Here is a 22077-nt window from a genome sequence, read left to right on the forward strand (position 1 = left end):
TCTCCCACTGGGCAATAAGTGTTTTAAAATTTATATTTATTCAGTGATAAACAAACAGTTAATCAACACTGATTTCAGTAAAAGCCTAACAAATCTTTGATAACCAAATAATGATGAATATTTATATTAATTTTACAGTTCTGGATAATGTCTAGAATATAAAACAGTAATTATACATCACTTACAAGCCCTTTTGTATATGTTAGCCAGCCAGTTTTAAGTGAAAACAAGGTAGAAACAAGATAATTCTTGCCTGGTTTCATTGTACAAGAACATATAAACCAGGATTTATTTTACTGAGAAAAAATCCGCATCAGGTAATTTAGCAAGAGCTAAATGACTTACATTTGCATTTTATTTAGCCACATAAAGAAACAGAAGAAAAACAGTGACATGCTTTTAAGGTAGAAGGAGTTTTACTACTGTATTACTGTTGTTATTATTAAAGTACAGGTCAAATAATTAATTTCCTATAGGAGAACAAACAAACAAATCCACCCAGTTTGTTTAAATAAAATGGATCAATGTCATGCCCACTGAGATTTCAGATATTCTGGAGTAAAGAACAGCTCTGACAAACAGGGAAAAGTAATGAATGATTTTGCACCAAAGAGTAATAAATTCTGTGCTTGCACACCAGAGTATTATCCTGGAAGCTGTTGGTCGGAAAAAGAAATACTTCGTCATACCCAAGCAAAAGTTACATGCACTTTGTAAGAGTCCACATGGATTCAAATGCCTATCTCCCCATTACTACACATTGTGAGTTGCCTGACTGATGAAATTTTTACCTCTCACATTTGAGAATACTTTGTTTGTATACAGATGTCCAAGTTACCCTACAGTGTTTTTAAGCCTTCAAAACCATGCCTGCCTGGGTTAGGTTTATGTTTAATGGCAGAAATTACTATTATTTGCAAGGTGCTCTGATAGACTTCCATTTTCCCACTGAACTAATGATAATATGCAAGGCAAAAATAAATAAATCAATCCAGGAGATGTGTATTAAGAACAGTATTCCAAAACTGCACAAATGGAAGTCTGTGGAAATATTACATGTGTAGTTTAAAAAAAAAAAATTATTTCAAGTACCCAGACATTTAATAGCCCTTTTCAATTAGAAAGCATATAGAGTCTCTCTGAGCCAGAATTTTAACAATCAGACAAGGTAGTAATGAGAATTACTGCAGGCTTTTAAAACTACCCTCATTCATCTTGACTTTTTTTCCAAGCAGTCCCCAATACTTCCGTATGGACAGTCTGCAATCTTTGTGTTTCAAAAGCAATGGAATCATTTGTCCTTGCACTTTGCAGGTCCAAACTGTCTTAATTCATGACAGAAAAATGGTGGTTTCCAAACAAGGCAGCACACTCCTTTCATTTCAATTCTCAAATATTCAATATTTCAGGTTAAAAATCTAGGCATGAAATTCACCTTGCAATAGAAAGTGTAAGCAAGTCTTCTGAAAACTGTATGTTCTGCAGCATGATTGAAAATGAGGGGATAATTCCACAAAAAAAGCTGAAGCTTAGATCACGTTACTGCATTATTACCTATTTCCCACTGTAACAAGGACCTATTAAGAGTCATAGGTGTACCACCAATGCTTGTACGTGTACATTTGGATTACAGGGACTGTTCCTTCCAGGCTCTTGTTATAATCTTAAATTCAGAACAGAAAACCTGGGGTAGCACATTGTAAATGCTACAGCTTGCAAAACACACAGAGATGACTGCAGCCACAGCACAAGGTAGGACATGGACACCAATATGCCATTCTCTCACACTTACATTCAAGCAATTCTAGTTTTACTGGTGGCAGTAGGCACATTCCATAATACAAAAAAGTATGTTTCCCTGTGTTTTTTATCTCTGCTTGGTGAGAGAACAGAAGATATTTTAAGTTGATAGGTTAACCTTTTCAGCTCTGTAAAACAGTTAAAACTGCTTAGATATTAAACTTCATAGACAAAACCCAGCCCTCCCCCCCGCACCCTGAATAAATTCAAATAAATGCCACAAACTTTTCCTTTGCAAATATGCTCATCTACAAAAGAATAATCACCTGTGCCAAAACTTCTGAGTAGCCTGTAATTTAAAGGATTAGATAATACCTATTCAGTCTATACTATCAGATGAAAGTTACAGAAGTATTTCAATTAGTTCCTAGAATTTATTTATAGAACAGAAAATGTAAAGACTACAGTGGGACACGGCTATGAAAAACATTTTACTATCATTTGTTCATTTATTTCCAAATAAACATGTTAAAAATATAAAAAGTAGTTTTTAAGCTCTAGTATCTGTTGGCTCTCCTCTGATTACTTTCTGATGGTAAGAGGACCTTCTATATTTAAATACCTTCTGAATGACTTTGCTTCCAGAGCATAAAAATCAAAATCTTCCCAAACAGCTTTTTTTTTTTTAAGTTCAGAATAGAAAACAAAAAAGTTAGACAGTATTTTCTCACAGGACAAACCTCCAATGCAATCAGCAGAAAAAACAAAACAAAACAAAAACAACCAAACCACCACACCACCAGACACATATGAACCAATTTTTTGCATCACAATTATTCTGAAGTCAAAATTAATGGACTCAAAAACCACCTTATTTTTCAATGATGGCTACTTGGCCCACTACATAAAACTCCTCCTTCCAGGCACAGAGATGTCACCACACAATCCAGAATATTCTGTTTACACTAAGATGTATTTCATGAACTGACCCAAAATTCAAGTTCCCCTCAAAAGAGAAAGCAGGCCAATTTCTCTCAATGTAAGCAATTCTGTCAATAATTCTTAGATAAATTGGGTCCAGTTTGCAATGGACTGAAACATACTGTAGATTTCTAAAACAAAGCATCACATATACAAAACCAGAGGTCATCAACAGTGGAAAAATATTCTGTAAGTCTACTGGGCTGTCATAAATGCAGCATTTGAAAATGCTTCTATTCTACAATTCATAAAGTAAAAAACAAATCAAACAAGCAGAACCCCTCATAAAAACATAAGATCAGAATTTCTTTGGTTGGAGGAAAGAAAGGTCCATATTGCTTTGTACCTTTGCCTACTAATACTGCAGTGTAGTGCCTGATCTGACTTTTTAAAAAGGTCAGAGTAGTAGAATGTTCTGTGAAAGAATTACAGCAACTTTTTTTTATTTCCTTTCCTAGTTTTCTACGGAAGTTTATATTGCACTTACCTCTCATCTACCAAACATACTGAAGAAATATTTTTCAATATAACCATTATTTCAAAAACACAAGATCGGATTTTAAAATCCGGTTTCCCATGATATACACTGCACTTTTTTTAAAAAATGGAAAATCTCCACACCTCGGCTCTTCTCAGGAATTTGTGCTTATTTAGGGTTTGGGTTTTGTCTTTTTTTGGGGGACTTGTGGATTTCTCTGTCTTGCTTTGGCTTTTTTTTTTTTTTTTACTATTACCTACAACCTATATTAAAAAATACCTTGAAATAAAGGAATATTGATCAGTATAGACTGATAACAAGCTAAAAGATCGAAAATTAAATGAAAAGCATAATATATCAGGAAAGTTTCTAGTGAGATAGAATGAAGATGAACATTAGATGATTCACTAACAACAAAAAAACCACAGGAGTTATGATCATGCTAGTAGCTCACTATTTTTAATCACGTATTTCTAATCTCTTTCTACTTATGTTTGGGCAAATTATCCAGAAATGTAAATTGGCCTGGCAGTTATCTACTGGTAGGTCAGAGACTGATTTTTCTAACTGTGTGGATCTCCTCAACATCAAAAGTAAACATTCAACCTGGCTGACATCTCATCAGTGTCAAGCCATCAGCACAAGTTCAGTATACTTAAGATGATCACAGCCTCTGCTCTCTTGCCACCTCAGTTATGCTCTTAGTCTGGCACAGCAATAGCAGAACCTTCTTCCTTACTACCCAAGGCCACTGCACAGAAGCATGAGAAGAGCCTTACTGCTACCAGCCAAGGTTACACCCAACCCACACAGCCACAGCCAGCTGCACCCCCTGAGAAGACACTGCAGACTATGCTGTCCCAGAAGCAACTCAGACTTATGGCCACAGTTTGCAACAGATTCCTCCCAATAGGCAGTTCTGTAAGCAGCAGGCTTTAAAGGCACATAATTTTGGAACCTCTGTCTTAACTAAGGCATTTTTGCTTGCCTGTGTTGTTCACTACTGTGTCAAAAAACACATAATGAAAACGTTTTAAGGCGGTGCTGGAGTGAAGTATGCAATAGCCCCAAGAGACAAATTTCTCGAGAAAGGAAAACTAGTTTTAACCAATAAAAGAAGAGCTTCATAAGCACCACCAAAGATCATGGACTTAGTTTTTACAGGTATGTATTAAATATTTGCTGGTAGCTAATTTAACAGTAAAGTTGACAAAGCTAATATGCAGGCCTCTCACATGTATGTAATAACAGAAAAGAAAGATGTTGCTTGCATAATAACAGATCAATAAAGTGATAACAACCATTTCTGTTAAAAAACCAGAGCCCTGCCACTGCCTCCCTGCCAGTCCCAACCAGCAACTGTGAATATCCAGGTTTATAAAGAGCAAAAATATAGTACACTCCATTCTGCATAGCTTCTCACCCTCCAGTTACTCTCAGTGCAGGAACTCTCCTAAACTAGTATGGTTTTCTTTTTCATGAGCTACATTACACATCTTTTTCAGTTATTCATCCTGTTCCCCTCCAAAATCAGAGAAAGGCACAGTTTGTGATGTAAGGAGTTTTACAGGTTTACACTTAACACGTTTATTTTGTTCATCTTTAGTGTGGCTCCTATTAGCTTCCTTTGATGTCCAAAGGGTTAGAAAAAAGCACTCAGTACATCTTCACCAGTTCCATGCTACTCATGATTGTGTAGGTCCCTCTCAAATCCATCCTAAGACATTTTTTCCAGGCTGGAGAGTCCCAGCCTACTTGGCTGCTTTTGTCCCACAGTACTGATCACCTTTGTGGCCCTTTATGAAACTCTTCAACATCTAACATATGCTTTTTGAGAGAAGGGACTGGAACTACCCACAATACTGAAGGTGTGCACAAATCACTAAGTCCATAATGATTCTGGTTTCCTCTCTTTTACTTTCCCAAATATTTCCGACTGCCACCAAGTTGATGGTTTCATGGAACTACCTGTCATAATACTATGGCCCCAACCCCCTTGACTGTAAGGGCCATTTCCATGCCTATCACTAAATATGTGAAGCTAACGTCTTAGGATATCTTTGCATCACAGATTATTCTTATCCAGTCTTTGCCCACAGGCACCCCATCCATGACAGGAGGTACCTGCTGTGGTACTACCACCATAAACAGAATGATTAAAACCCCACAACTATTAGGTGTACATTTTCTTATATCCATATACTACAGCAGCAGATCTATTACTATTAGTATTCTTATATCCATATACTACAGCAGCAGATCTATTACTAATATGTATTTTTCTTCTAAAGTGCAGGTTTACCTTCATTTTTCCACTGTACTTCGGATCTGAAATTGTTTCAAAGGCTGCATCTTTGCTTAACTGCACAAAATCTGGAAAACTGGAAAATACCTGGCTGCACACCCGTTTGATATGTGCTTCCTGGAAGCAAAGCAGAAAGTTTGAATAGGCATTAAAAATTAGAGCTACATTGGGATACCGCTAAGCTATACAAGGAGTTAAACAGGTTGAAACAAGTGATCTGCTGAAGTAACTCAAGCAGAAAGAGTTACATGTTTTTATTCAGTTCACTACAGAAGTGCTGGATAAAACATCTCCTGGGTGTTTTGGTTTGCTTAATTTAAAAAAAAAAGAGGATCTTAATCTGAAACTGTGGATTCTAGTTACTAGAGATGCCCAAAATTTCTTCTGTAGGGCAGAGACTGAAATAGGACTGGCTAGAAGTGTCAGTCTGAAGAACTCTCTTGGGTTGAGGTTTGCATTACTCAACAGTTGTGTACCAGTATTTCTCTTGACCCTCTGGCATGATAAGCTAATATGGGAATTACATATTGTCCCACCAATATGACCAAAAACATTAAGGGAAATGCATTTAAACTGTTCAAAAGCCATGTAAAGCTCCACTGCTAGAATCTGGGTAGCTCTGAACTTGAACATGACCACACACTTCAAGTCTACTTTTCCAGAGAAACAGAAAACATCTTATCGCTCACCTAAGAATAACACATGTGATGGACTTTAGTATTAGAGGTAAGAAATAGTACAAAATATCAGTGTCTTCACTAGATTTTGGAGAGGTTAATAACTATGTATGCCGTAAAAGACAGTAAGTCTCAAAATACTTATATATTGTTATTTCCGTAGCTATTTAAATATCTTATAACATATTTAAATATTGTTATAACATCTCCAATGTTGTTATAACAAAAACTACATATACAATATACAAAAAAACCCACTGAAAACATTTGGGTATATACTGCATGTAAGGCCCTGGACACTAATAGTAACATTACCTAAAAAGCAAAACTGCTTTAATGGCACAAACTTGCCAAAATTAGCTAGGATTTTCTCATTTCCATTCCTTTGTGACTTCTGAGAGGTAGCGGTTAACACCCCTAAATCCCTTTGCTCATTCTTGGATCTTAAGATTCACATACAGGCATTTTTAAAAATTCTGCTGTTTGTGGGTCGTTACTTGCCACAGCAATAAGATAAACTAATACTGTTCTCTTGTTGAGCATTATCTACTAATACATGTTTCTCATTAATTAAAGAAGCTCAGGTCTGAATATAAAGTACTAGAGAAAAAAACTCCCACACATTCTAATTGGCTATTATTTATTTCTTTGCACGAAGATATTCCTCTTACTAGGCACTTGTCATAAATGGAACAGAAATGGCACTCCTAGAAATCACTAAAAATTACTCTCCCTCCTAAAGTTCTCCAATGTTTCTATAACCCTTATTTTCAGATAAGCATCACTAAATGAACTTACTGTTGTGTAACACCTCAACCTATAATGGCTGCGTTCTGAATTACTGAATGGAAAACAAAGTTTGCAAAATATCTTAATTTCAGTTAGTTAAGACTTAAAAATGAGGCCAGAAGCAATTTTCATTCAAGAGTTTTCATCGCATTTTCCACAAGTCCATTTTTTAGATACTTCTGAAACTAACCTGCTGCTTGCTAGTGTTGTCCGTCTGCAGCAGTGCAGCATGATTTGCAACCTTCTGTAGGATTGTCAGGTAACTGAAGCACAGTGACTTAATTGTTTCACCATGAGCATTTACCTACAAAAAAAAAAAGAGAGAATGTTTATGCAAACAAATATTCCTGAAAATAAAAAATAATCTAAAAAATTGATACTCTTACAAGGTTTAATGCATTAGCAATTCTAAGTAGTACTATTACTGATCCCAAAGAGGTGCATACTGTATTTCTAACAAAAATGCAGCAGGTTTTTTTTTTTCCTCAACTTTGTGATCTTATTAATAGAAAACATCTCAAAAAGAAAAAAGAACCGACAACTATGTTCATAGCTTACCAAACATTACAGATACCACGATATCTACAGAAATTGCTAAGATAACCAAGAATTCCTGAGCAGACAGAAAGACAGTAACTTTAAAATCATCACAGATTGGTTTGGGTAGGCTTTGGGTAACCTTGACCTGCTGGTTATGCTTCTTTTGATGCAGCCCAGGATGCAACTGGTTTTCTGGGCTGCAAACACACATTGCCGGGTCATGCTGAGCTTCTTGTCAACCAACACCCCCAAGTCCTTCTCCACAGGGCTGCTCTCAATCCACTTATCACTCAGCCTGTATTTATATACTTGGGATTGCCCCAACCCACGTGCAGGACCTTGCGCTTGGCCTTGTTGAACTTCATGACGTTCGCATGGGCCCACCTCTCAAGCCTGCCAAGGTCCCTCTGGATGGCATCCCTTCCCTCCAGCATGTCAACCGCACCACACAGCTTGGTGTCGTTGGCAAACTTGCTGAGGACGCACACAACCCCACTGTCCATGTCGCTGACAAAGACGTTAAACAGAGCTGGTCCCAATACCGACCCCTGAGGAATGCCACTCATCACTGGTCTCCACTGGGACAAGGAGCCATTGACCACAAGTCTCTGAGTGTGACCATCCAGCCAATTCCTTATTCACCGAGTGGTCCATCCATCAAAGCCACATCTCACCAATTTAGAGACAAGGATGTCGTGCGGGACAGTGGCAAATGCTTTGCACAAGTCCAGGTAGATGACGTCAGTTGCTCTTCCTTTATCCACCAATGCTGTAAGCCCGTCACAGAAGGCCACCAAATTTGTCAGGCACAATTTGCCCTTAGTGAAGCCATGCTGGCTGTTGCCAATCACCTCCTTGGTTTCCATGTGCCTTAGCATAGTTTCCAGAAAGATCCGCTCCATGATCTTGCTTGGCACAGAGGTGAGGACTGGCCTGCAGTCTCCCAGGTCTTCCTTTTTTCCCCTTTTTAAAAATGGGTGTTACGTTTCCTCTTTTCCAGTCGGTGGGAACTTCCGCAGACTGCCAGCAGCACTTCTCAGATATGAAGGATAGTGGCTCAGCCGCTTCATCTGCCAGCTCCCTCAGGACCCAGGGATGCATCTCATCAGGTCCCACGGACTTGTGCACTTTCAGGTTCCTTAGATGGTTTCGAACCTCATCTTCTCCTAGGGTGGGCAGTTCTTCATTCTCCCAGTCCCTCCCTTTGCCTTCTGTGACTTGTGCGGTGCGGCTGGAGCACTTGCCAGTGATTTAAATGCAAATCACATCAAGAACTGTTTGAATGACTTCTTATCCTACAACAGTTAACTTTATACATTTTTGCTGTAGAGAATAGTAAAGCTATATAAACATGTTAAGTAACATAATTCAAACAACTTCAAAAGTTCTACAATGCAGCAGCAGCAACGGCATCAGCTATTTTTCTGGTTATGGTTGGCTGATTCAACCAATATTCATTTTCATTTTCCTTCTCAAGTTACTAAATTTCACAGTTAACTTTGAAATAAGACAGTCCATAAGAGCACTTAAGCATCTGCAGGCCTGCCTACTGCCCTTTGTGAATCAAGTTCAACAGCATTTTACTTTTTGTACAAAACATCACAAGAAACAGAAGCCTGCAGAGAACTCATGCTAGTACCCATGGAATATTAAACAGGCTGAGAGGGGGACTGTTTTTAAAGAAAGATGCAGAAGACTGAACAAGCTACATCATTTGGAGAAAAAACCCAAACCACTACACAAGATTCAAAACAGGATAGAACGAAAATAAGGAGAAGCAAGTATGACACATACGCTTCTATATGTTTAATAAAAGACGTACTTCATCTGAGCCTACTGAATGATGTGGGCGAAACAAATAAAAAGCTAGACTAATCAAGTGTTAAAGAAGTCCAGAGAAGATAGAAGAAATCTGCAGAGCTTTTACTAGTGAACAGAAGTTCTGCTTGTGCTCTATGGCTACTGTTCTCCCTTCAACGAAGCAAAGCAAAGTACATGTTTAGTGCCACAGAAAGACACAATCCAACTGGAGTTATAACACAAGCAAAGCCCACATGACCTGCTGGGTCCAGGATGCCAGGATTTGCAGCTTCTGCACGGACCACCTGAGACGCATGGGAGCAGCGCGCCTGACATACTGAACATCCCAATGCAATACCCTTGCCAACATAAACTATATTACAGGTGCACTTACTAATACAACGCATCCAGAATCTACTGCATAAATAACAACCACTTGCTCAGGGCATGCGAAGCAGCTTTGCTGTAATCCCAAATTACCTAACTCCCATCATGCTCGCGATGCAGCCACCTGTCCAGTTTCCAGTCAGGATTTCCCAAACAGATGGCCTATGACCATGCAGCCATTTCAATCAGCTCTTCATCGGCAGAGTCTCTTGAGAAAACCAGAAAGGCTAGGTTCTACAATCCAAACAGTGCAAGTTCTTACTTTGTAACAACAGTTCTTCCTTTTACGGCCACTGTTGCAGCTACAAGGCTCTCCTGCTCGTAGTACTAAGTTTACATCCTCTGTCTGTAGCACAGCCTGGTACACTGCTTTCTGGAACTCAGTCAGGGAACAGTACACCGTCTGCCAAAGAGAACCCCAAAAACACAACTATGTGCAGTATACAATGAAAAGCCAAACAGCACTGCATCAAATAACACAAACCAGGGAACATCAAAAATAAAGAGTGAAGAAAACAAGAGTGTATTTGCCTAAATAGTTACAGGAAACACTGAATGAAAAAATGTGGATCTTCACACCAAAATAGAATGAAATTTTAGCCAAAATGTATGTATACTTATTTTATTGCCTTGCAAAATTCTACAAAAAATATTAACATCAAGCTACAAGAATTTGCTGTTAGATTTCTATAAACCTTTCAATCTGGCTTTTCTGGGGGTATAGGAGGAGGAGGAGGGAAAAAGCGAGAGAAATAAATGGATAATTGTAATTACGGATTCCCCTCTGCTTGCCAGCTGCTTAATTTATGCTTTCTTTCCTCTTTTTAGGCACTAGCTGTTGTAGGGCACTACCAAAGGCAGGACAAACAGAATAAGCAACGGGAAGGCAAGGATCTACACAGTGCTATGGCCAAAACTCTTATCCCTCTTCTTAGTGACCATGGGTGGCATCTCCATGACATCTTTAGTCTTAAACAGCAGGAGACAGAAATCCCAAGATCATTCCTCAACCTAGGCCACCCACACAGCAGCAGCACCATGCTGAGCTATAATAATACAGCAGTAACTTGAACATATACTCACATTAACAAGAGAATGAAAAGAATAAAACCTGCTAGATTTAGAAAAGCTATTGACTGACGTTTGTGTTAATCTTTCCTTCCAAAGACAGTTTAGATGACATTATTATACACTGAGAATGAAGAATAAATACCAAATTTTGAAAACAAAACCAGCTGCAAACTGACATATTTGCCTACTTAGGAAGAAAGCACAAATATATGTAATGAGAATTTATAAGAACGCTTACCTATAGTTATAAAGTATTATCACTTCATATAATGTTTACATTAGCACTGGATGGCCAGGATTACAGACCTATCAACAATCAGCTTTAGGTTTGGGGGTTTTCTTTTATTTAGTGACCTAAAATGAAGGAGTTAAAAAATAAAAGCATACTGTTCCATGCATAAAGTGTCAAGCTGCAAATTCAGAAGTCCTACATAGAATTTCAAGAGATCTGCATACATTGCATTGGGTTTGCACGGATAAGTACAAAAGTCCACATAAAATACATGTGTAAATCACTAGTCAGAAGTCTAGCTGAGCATTTTCATGCTCGATTAACTCCATTTCAACACGCAATCATAGTAATTACGTGAACAAAGCACACTACTGCTTGTGCATTTTTTCCAAGGCTCTGGATCTTCTTAAGTCCAAAAGAAAACCATAAACTACTACAGGCATGATGAAAGAGAGAAAATACAACAAGAACAAAAAAGAATAGATATATTCATTAGCACTGTATTTGAAATGTGCAGGCACTCTTACTCTGTCTTCCTTTTTTGGCAACTGATCACTGATAAGCGCTTTTGTACGTCTCAGAAACCAGCCAGACATTTTTCTTGCTAGCTTCATCATGGCCTTACGACCTGTTGCTAGCTCTCTTTTAGTTGCAGTGTGCCTCTGGCCATGCTCCACTGGATCAGAAAATTTCTTCTTGAAATGTACTCTGCTACCCAGAAGTCCTGGTACGGCCCTATTAAAAAACAAAGGGGGCTGGTCTGTGTGTGAAGTAATAACAGCATTTTCTTTAGTCCAACGCAGTCTATCCTTTTCCATTGATTAAAAGCATACGATAAATTGTTTCTGGCTAACAGAAGGAGATCTTCAATTAACAATCACTAGAGAAATTAATAAAAATTGTGTATATAAATAGAAACACATACTACTTCCAGACACACCATTTTGTCATTTACTTTCTGTGACCCTCAAATATTAAGAGATTCCCCTTAAGAAAAGGGTTGCCATCTCCAGAAAAAAGAAAGCTCAGCAGACTAACAGAAGTCACAAGTATACAGAACCTTTAAACCACAAGGCTGCTACTGTTCAGGAGCCTAACTGGAAGCTAAGCAGTCATGTTTTCAATTTTTACTGTTTTTATTAAAATCACGTTATGCAGATATCACAATTTACTAAATAAAATCTTAAGAAACTCAACAGCAAAAAGAATTTAGTAGTCATTAGCAGCACTACATATTGGAACAATCTATTAACAACTTCAGCATAGTCTAAATGGACCAGATGCAACACTACGCTTACTGTTAAAGTACTTCTTTCCTGGTATTTCAATTCAACATGCATATCCTTATATCTAAGGTATGTTTGCTTTTGTTCCTCCTCTGTAAAGCACCCTCAGCATCCTTCTATGTTTAGATTTATATCTAGGGTTAGTTCCACCCCTCCCTGTCCATTAAAAGTTTTCCTGGACAAGAATGTTGCTTTGCAAATATGCACACTTGTGCATTTTGAAAAACAGCAAAATATTATTACTTTCATCCTCCAAGTAAGTCAGAATGACCTGCACATATTGGACAGAGCAAAGGCACAATGTTGTTTAAAGTTGTGTAATGATTGTCCATCTACTGTGCGGAGGGTAGAAGAAGAAAAAAACAGTGTCCTTAGAAAAGAAAGGTAAACATGGCGGGGGGAAAGAAAGTAATTTTAACTGTTTCCCAAATTCCCCAAAGAAGCTAGATAAGAGGAGGTCCAAATGTATTAAATAACTGTAAAATTCATACCAGGAGCTTACCTCCATAGATGTATTGGAAAAACATACTTACATTCTCACAAAATGCTGCGGTTTTTTAGGGGGAGGGCTGTGGTTTGTCGTTGTTTTGACTCTATCCCAGTCCCACTGCATGGTTAACATATAGAGGTGTTTGACCATAAAAAAAAGATATTTTATTTACCAGTCCATAACACACCAAAGTTCCTTCATATTGTTTTGAAGAATGGTTCCAGTAAGACCTATGCGAACACTGCATTTTAATGACTTCATGGTTTGAGTTATTTGAGCCTTTGGATTCTTGATTCTATGTGCTTCATCCACTATCACAGCAGACCATTCTATACTGCAGATCAACAAGAAATATTTTATTAACTAAAACTACTTATTCCCTCATCCCCCATACACATAAAAAGTGAAGTCAGCCACACAAGTAGCTGTGATTATTATAAGACTCTGTTACTTTTTTATTTTTCTGTTTTACATTGTATTATACTACTCAGTTTCTTCATATTCTGTTTAGTAAATTCAATTGCCATAGTTAAATATAATGGCTAAACTACACAGCCAAATAAATAAACTACTGATAACTGTACCAACTGCTTTCTGTGAAGAAAGCAGCTTCAATCTCTGGAGCAATCAATCCAGTAAATCTCACCAGCACTAATTCCACTCGTACGTAAGATTTAGAAAAATTAAATAAATCTCCGAAGGTAAACTACTGAAACATGCTTAACATAGGTATGGCTCATTTTCTCAACAAAATCTTTCCAGTGTAAGTATAAGTAGACTGAAATAATTTCAATCTGCGTGGTTTCCTACATGAATGCATCACTAAACTTCTTTAATATCTATATGATACCAATATGGCAGGGGAGTTTTAATATTTCGTGATTCTGTGACTAGGAGGAACATATCTAGAAGCAGGGACTGAAAGGTATTTTGCAGCCAAGTTCAAACATAAAACTTGGAGGTAGAATGACTTGTATACTGTTGTTCAAGTCATCAAGTCCCCAGGAAGAGATGTATTAGCTTTATAAGATTGCTTTATATATATTTCAGAACACAATCATATGTACTTTGATGATACTTCAAGCAGCAAAAAGCTGAAACAGACATGTTTAGAAGGTAACCTCTCTCCTGAGCAGGCTGCATTTAGTTCACTAATCTGAAGGCTGATCTTGTGGCATTTTTGATGCCTCCTAAATACATTCATTCATATCTGAGTTCCTTACATTCCTAAAATCTGCTAAAAATTGGGAGTTTCTGAAATGAGCCTAACAGATGAACACATGCTAGTTCCTTCAACTTCATCTCTCATTATGCTGATTTACATACATAACTGAGCCTATGTATTCTTATTAGTGATAATTAATTAAGACCAGTTTTGGGGGCCAATCCATCAATCTAGCTAAGCAAGACACATAGCCTCTTCCAGTGTCAACATTATAGGCCCATCCAGTCACATGCTGCGCAGAAACAGTTTAGTAAATCTGTATGCTGAAGCAATGTATTTGCAAGCACTCAGTCACACATCAGATCTGTTCTGCACACCCACCTGTTTCCTGACCCCTGTCTATTCAATGACCAAAACTGAAGAGTTCCTCAGAAAGACAACAGCAGGAGTTAGGGTACTGTTAACACAACTCCTTCAGTATTCTATCTGCACTTCTTTTTCAGACCTGAGCACAGAGACAGATGGAGATTTGACTGTTTTGGTGATGGCTGTCCAGACCACCAGGACACTCTGGAGCCTGGAGCTTTCCCAACACATAAAATGACAAGATCTGCAGATTTACTGACAACACCAGCTACTAAAGGCAGGCTGCTACTACTGCCTATTCACACAACTTGTACTCTAATTCCAAGATGACATAAGGAAAGAGGACCACTAGGATCAGATGAGAGGCCAAGTACTCCTGAACATAGCAAAACAAAAGGCAAAACTCTCCAGTTTGAAAATGCTGACAGCTATGGAGCAAATAAAGCAAGATTTCTAATACAATCTGCTGTCAGAAAGACCTCGATTCTGCTAAGTCCATCAGTGTATTTAAAACTACATACAAACACACATCTTATATCTCAGAGTTTTTAGGACTCAAGAATTTCATCAAGCTGGTGAAAAGTACAAATAACAAGGAAAATACCTTTTGATTGCTAAATACCTTTTTAGCAAATACCTTTGCTAAAAATTCCAGATTTTTCTTCTCCTTACACTGTACTGAAACATAGAAATAACTACTGCATATCTTTTAGCTACCACTGGTCTTCAGGCAGGCAATCCCTGCACCTTTTAGAGAACATTTCATGAATGCATTAACAGCAAAGACTAGCTTTATGAAAACTATTCAAATGCTTACTTCTCCAAAGCATCCCACTACAAAGATAGTAGAGGGTAAACTCCTCAAACATAGTTAAATAGGATTCTCCTCTTCAGCCCAGTAAGCCATAGGATTTAACAGTAAATACATTGCACAGAAAGAATAAGTACTTGTAAATAACAACGCAAAATTAGACAGTTAAAATTCTGCATGTAGAAAAAGACATTAAAATCATTACCTGTTAAATTCATCCAAATACAGGCGAAGTATCTCATACGTTGTAAGGGCAACTTCACATTTCCCTTGCTTGATACGACTCAAGTCATCATCTTTTTTACTGCCATGTAAGACAGAGACCTTGAAGTACCCCCATGTGTCTAACTCATCCTTCCAGTTGTACAGCACTGAAAGAGGGGCCACTATGAGGAAAGTCTGAAAACAAACAGATGTTACAGTATTACTGGAAAAACTACAACATAGCACTTTCTCAATAAGGAAAAATCAAAATGTTGATATTTATTTTACTGCCTAGAGCAGTCTGAACTCTCTAATTCTGTCACTTCAAAGCATAATATAGGAAATACCTGAACAGCCAACATAAATTCAAAAGTAATCATTTTACTCAGAGTATGTAAAAAGTACGGAAGAAAAATACTGTAATACTAAAAAAAAAATTACCAAAGTAGTGCTACTTACTCAAATTATACTCTAACAACTGCAATAAGACATAAGATACTATCATTTTTCTTTGTTATTGCATCTGTATCTGTACACCACAAAATGTTTTACAGATGGAGAAAACAAAAGAATGAAGAGGGTAAGCAGCTTCCACCAATCCACAAGTCTCACCATCATACAACTTCAAAACAGAAAGGCATGAAAAGGGTTTAGAAATTTAAGACAGCACATACAACTCATTTAATATCATAGAATACTAAAATCAGTGAGGTGGGAAGGGACCTCAGGAAGTTTCTAGTCCAACTTTCTGGTCAACACAGGGGCAACACTGAATTCAAACCAGGTCATTTAGGGCTTTCCCAATTCAGGTCTTCCAAACCTCCCAAGGATGAGGGCGGTCCACAACCTCTCTCTGTGACCTGTTCCAATACTTGATTGTCCACTAAGTGAAATTCTTCTTCTCTTATTCCCAGTCAGAAGCATTCCTGGTTTTTTCATATGAAGTGCTATCCCTTCACCTCTTCCTCTCTGTATTTCCTGAGGAACCTGTATCCATTATTCACAGAGCTATAGTCATATGAATCATTCTGCCTGTCAAATATTCCAATTATTCCAATAAAATAAAAATAGCAATGGAAAATAGAAATTGCATGGGTCCTGTGATGGGTAAAATTAAAATGAACTTCAGATTTTTCTCATTCACACAGAACTTTTACATGCATCTTTATTTGCTGTAACTGTATTTGATTACCTAGATTATCAGTCAGACTTACTTCTGACATTATTCACAGTCATTCAAGAAAATATGTGAGGTCACAAGAATATTAGCAATAAATTTTCCAAACATATGCATTTGCTTTAATCATTTAAATATCCTGTTAATATAGACACACATGGTTTTTAGAAACACAATCACAGGAAACTATAATTTTCTACTCACCGACACAAGCTTTTCAAACTACTCTAGCCACTAATCTCATTCAGGTATTTCCAAATGTTTTGTGCTAGTGCAGAACAACAGCATTAACAGATCAGACAATAACAGCTAGATAATGCATTATGACAGTCTGGAAAACTGAAGGCTTCCCTAACATTACTAGGGAGGCCATGAACTCCTAATCTACCTAAGTAGCTGAATTTTAAAAATGAATATACATAAACTCCTGAAGCAAACAAACAAAAAAAATCCAAGTATTGCCTTTTACCAAAATCCTTAAGCTTGTTATCACTAAAAGCTGTACCTTCTTGGGGTTACACTTTGATTCTTTTTTCATTGTCCTCCGTAAAAATTCTGGCATATTATTTTCAATATCCTCCCGTGTTCCCTTTTTGTGCAACACTGCAGCCAGAAATGAAATTACCTTGAGAAAGAAAACAATTCTCAGTGATTATGTACAAAATGCAAACAGAAATTGAGTGAGTTCCACTGAAAATAAACATTTAGGACAAAATCCTGGACAGGATTCAGTAAGGTGGTTTGGGGAGGGGATTGGGGTTTTGTTTGTTTGTTTCAAATCTATCTCAGTTTCTAAAATGGGAAGCCCTTCCCTTGGAGAATCCTGAATTCATGATAAGAGGAATTAATTGCGCTATTTTACTCTTTCATCCTCTCAAGTGGAAAAGTCGCAAAAATACAAAAGAGACTATGAATAAGCCAGGAAAAACTAGAGATGAGGCATGCCTTGCCATTCTCCATTTTCAGAAGGACACCTGAATCTTAGATGAGAAAACAGAAGGAAGAGATACTTGCTAACTATACTCCCAATGCTACTTCTGCAACTAAGGAAGAAGAGCTTTAAACTAGAGGTTCTATTTTCACTAATATGTTGTTTTCTGTATGCCCCATTCCTTCCAATTCCTGTTGCTAGCTTCAAAAGCAGTTCCTTCTGTTGTGTTGGGGCTATATTCTGTCATCTGCCTCAAACAAGTAAAGATGATTTCACTTTGATTATGAGACGACACTTATTATAATACACCACAGCAAGGACAAACATCCCAGCATAGGCTATTCCAAGCTGCTCCCATGGTAATCCAAACCAGGAAGAAGGCACAGAGATACCTGGCCAGAACATGCAAATCAATAAAATCCGCTTGGGCTAAACAGTATCCATGGGGCTAAGCAGCAGCAAGGACCAGATGCATCATCAGAGAGGTGCCCTTCTTTTGAAAACAGGCCCCTTTTACTCAGAGCAACCAGCTCCAGCCACTTCCTTTTGCAGCTGCTGCACATCTGCTCATAGCAGGGCAGAGGTAAAGCTGTCAGCTGTTGATTTCTGAAAAAGAGGAAATTTCCAGAGCTTTCTCCCCCTAATGATGGTGGGGAAAGAGCCAGCAGGAGTGCAGAAGTGCAGGAAAAATACCTGAGAAGAGTAAAGGTAGATGAGCAGAAGAGAGAGGAAACCCATCACATATGGGGCCACAGCGTGGGAAAGAGGTATGCAGAAGAAAATCAAACATTTTTATGCATAAGATTTCATATAAACTGACGTTAAGAGGAACTGCAAGTTTTCACATTGTTTGGCTTTAATTTTTTTTTTAAATCCTTTTGAGAATCAGAATAAAATTCAACCGAACATAAAATCTCCATGTGCCTTCCAGATCCTCCATCTTTGGAAGAATAATGCATCACAAATTTGTAACAGTAGCAAAGGCTGTAAAAGGGCAACTCTTATGAGAAACCTTTGGCTCTTGCAGATAAAGCAGGAAGCCACCAAAAGGCCTTGATAGGAAACTAACTTACAGCAATCACATTAAGAAACAACATTATTCTACTTGCCTCCACCTCAACTTCAGCTTGAAATGAAAGAGCCATACAGTCAGGCCAACTTAAGCAAAAATCAGTTCGGAATTACAAAGAACATTAAAATGCAAAAGTTTTCTAGGAAAGTCTTTATCTCATAAATCATCCTGTAATTCAGAAACAATAAGGTTCAGCCAACTGACAAGCATAAAACAAGTTTTCTATAAGACTAAATCAGTTACTTGATGAGGTTTAACTAATATTTCTTTTTTCATACATCCTAATCTTTTTTAAACAAGTCCCTTTTACCTCATATCCACTGAACTGCCTTTCCCATACTGAACTTGAAGAACATAAATACTGTCTTTTATAAAAAACACACAAGATATTCTTCAAAACCTTTACCTTTCTTCTGCAAACTTGACACTATGATTAAAAGAAATAACGAACAGATGTGAATTCCACACAGGAACACACTTCACTGAGTGATAAACATGACCAGATCACTACAGAATCAGCTCCAAGATTCAAAAAACACAAGAAATGCAAGCAAGGCAACTCAATTTTTTCCCCTACAGTTTACTACTATCTTATATAGATGCTTCTTACTATATCAAATCAGATTATTTGCAGTTCTGAGTAGAAACAAACTTCCACAGCTACCAAATTCTTAAACAGCCATGGACAAGAAACATGGCCAAGCTTAGGTAAAACACAAGGTAAATGGATGTTTAGTTTTAATAAACATCTGTTAAAAGATCAGCAGCAGCTACACAAATCCATGATGCACCTCTAAATGCTCTATCCAAAAAAGTTTTGCCAGTTTAGTTTACTCACTCTTCTTGTGAAGTCTGCTACAGAACAATACTTCTTTGCACTGAAGGGTGTCTGTCAACATTCTCCTAAATAGAAGGGCAACAGACACTACAGCCAGTATTTGTCAGTGAAGGAATGAGCTTGCATTTGACACATGGAGGAAAAGACAGGGGGACAAAGACTAGCCACCATAGGATTCAAGCTGCTAACTTAAAAACAGACAGATTAAAGAGAATTTTCAAACATAAAAACACCCTAATTTTAGTAAAATAAATAAATCGTTTGGGCCACACTGATTCAAAGCATAATGGAAAAATCCAGCTATACTTTGTCCTTTCATCAACCCGAGTCATATTTCCAAAAGAGTGATAAAAATAACATGGAACATCTAAGCACTTTTTGCAGAGATGGGAGTAAATGTGTCTGCTCCTTCTCGTTCCCAGTACAGTTAAACTATTTGCTTTCAAGAAAAAAGGAAAAAGACATTTAAAGAGCTACAGTCAGATAAGTGCTGTAAGTACTTTCTGTGTACTCCAGTGCAAATTATTTTCATGATGCACAGGTAGCAATCCTCAAAGGAAATTCAACATAAAATGAATACTAACATTTTAACTACCGTAATTACCCATGCTTACACTAAAAGGGGCCACATCCCAGTTTTGTGGCCTGTCAGGAGTGAATCTTAAATCAGCAATGGCTCCTGGCTCTAAGTGCTGTCCTGGATAGTCACATCCTGCCTCCTCGAACTCCACAATAGCAAAGGGAGATTAACCTCCACTGAGGTACCTTTTCTTAAATACGTTATTTTTTAAAAAGATTTACAACTCACAGAAAACACACTGCCAAAAAAATTATCCATTCTCTCACTGTAACAATCAAAAAGAATACCTGTATTGTCTTTCCAAGGCCCATATCATCTCCAAGAATACACCCCCTTTTATTAGCATAGTGTCCATACAGAAATAGGGCTCCTTCCCTTTGATAATCACGCAGGTATCTGTTAATTGTATATGGGATAAAATCACCGTTGTCAGATAATTTAAAAGCAACTGCAGGCGTCGGAAGATTTCGGTCAGGAAAATAAGGCTTTTCCAGATCACCATCATCAAATACTAAGCTTTTCCAAGGTCCTCTACTGGCTTTGACTTTACAAAGTTTAGTTATTAGTATTTTCTTTTCTTCAGACTCCAAGAATGATACAACAGCAAATGATTTTCCATTCTTGTCCTTTTCAATAGAGGATATTGTTCCTTCATGAAGTTTCCCATCTTCAAGAAGAGGGGCAAGGCATTTGTCCCCAATACGCCAATTATCTATAAAAAAAACCCAAACACACATAGTGATAAACTGTCCAGATGTATAAAGTATTTCATTTTGTCACACTAATAAAACACTGAATATAGATTTATTTGACAAAATGCATACAACTTAAGATAAAATATTTATTGAAAGTAGCACTAGAATCAGGATACCAATTACAGTTCAGAACCAAATCCTGAGCTAGACATATAATTACAGTTTGCTGAAACACTGCTATTTTATAAGTGTCTGAAAGAATATATGAAAAAAATCTGATATGAAAGCCAAATTCTGATACATTAAGTTGTTACACAGTGGCTTCACACAGGCAAACACTGATATGCTGACGCCTGCAGGTTTAGTGCAGGGCCACGAAGATGATCAGAGGGCTGGAGAACCTATCCTATGAAGACAGGCCGAGACAGCTGGGGTTGTTTAGCCTGGAGAAGAGAAGGCTCCAGGTAGACCTTATAGCAGCCTTCCAGTACCTAAAGGTACTGGTACTGCAAGAAAGCCAGAGAGGGACTTTTTTACAAGGGCATGCAGAGATAGGACAAGGGGTAATTGCTTTAAACTGAAAGAGGGTAGATTTGTCTTAGATGTAAGGAAGAAATTCTTCATTATGAGGGTGGTGAGGCACTGGCACAGGTTGCCCAGAGAGGCTGTGGATGCCCCATCCCTGAAAGTGTTCAAGGCCAGGTTGGATGGAGCTTTGAGCACCCTGGTCTAGTGGAAGGTGTCCCTGCCCATGGCAGGGGGGTTGGAACTAGATGATCTTTAAGGTCCATTCCAACCCAAACCATTCTGTGATTAATGTCTAATTAACAGACCATGTGACCTGGTCAAAAGGCCTTCTGTATAGACACACTTCTGATCTACCTGAATCTAGTACTGCAGTGTTAGTAAATTGTTTATCATTATAATTACATAGGAAAACCTCACCTTTCTCCTAACAGAGTCTGGAATTGGTAAAAAACCAAAAACTTATGTTTAGAAAAAACAGAAGTGTATTTTAAGAACATACAGTAGCATATCACTTGCCTATATTGTTCATCAAAGTGGCTAATTACTCAGTAAACTGCTTACATAGCTGTCAGGTCTGGAACTGTTAAGATCTGTTCCTCCATGTGGTCTCACTATAGCCTTAGTACAGCATACTAAATATTAACAACAGAGATAACTGAACTGCTTCATTTTCAGCTATCTCATTTTTACAGTTCAGGCAGAAAGATGATTTTTAAATGGTATGTACACTGCTAACAGAGAAAGGGAAAGATAAGAACAGCAGTGGATCAAAGTCCAAAGAATCCCCATTGTACTGACAATGAAAAACCCAACAAAGTGGCTCTGTCAGAAAAAACAAGGCGGTCACTGTTCATAGCAAAAAGAGAAAGACCTCATAAATAACAGCTGCACACAAATTTTCCAGATCTGAACTGAGGAAGTGTTGCCCTTTTCA

General features: G+C 37.7%; 1 protein-coding gene across 18 annotated transcripts in view; it reads right to left on the reverse strand.

Annotated features, from left to right (window-relative positions):
* ERCC6L2 (ERCC excision repair 6 like 2) overlaps nt 1-22077 on the reverse strand; it is an 84522-nt gene that overhangs the window by 59409 nt on the left and 3036 nt on the right. For 17 of the 18 annotated variants that reach the window (XR_003921809.2, XR_003921807.2, XR_003921808.2 and 14 more), the window contains exons 2-9: nt 20208-20632; nt 17005-17124; nt 15324-15517; nt 12949-13110; nt 11528-11735; nt 9960-10100; nt 7161-7274; nt 5502-5621 (exon numbers count right to left, since the gene is read on the reverse strand). Coding sequence is in view for 10 of the 18 variants with exons in the window: in XM_030003696.2 (XP_029859556.1) it covers nt 5502-5621; nt 7161-7274; nt 9960-10100; nt 11528-11735; nt 12949-13110; nt 15324-15517; nt 17005-17124; nt 20208-20632 (1484 nt within the window). In the remaining 8 variants the exon portion in view is untranslated. The remainder of the gene's footprint in view (nt 1-5501; nt 5622-7160; nt 7275-9959; nt 10101-11527; nt 11736-12948; nt 13111-15323; nt 15518-17004; nt 17125-20207; nt 20633-22077) is intronic. The other variant, XM_041120670.1, reaches the window with a different exon arrangement.

This window comes from Aquila chrysaetos, chromosome Z (genome assembly GCF_900496995.4).
Source record: "Aquila chrysaetos chrysaetos chromosome Z, bAquChr1.4, whole genome shotgun sequence".
Lineage (NCBI taxonomy): Eukaryota > Metazoa > Chordata > Aves > Accipitriformes > Accipitridae > Aquila > Aquila chrysaetos.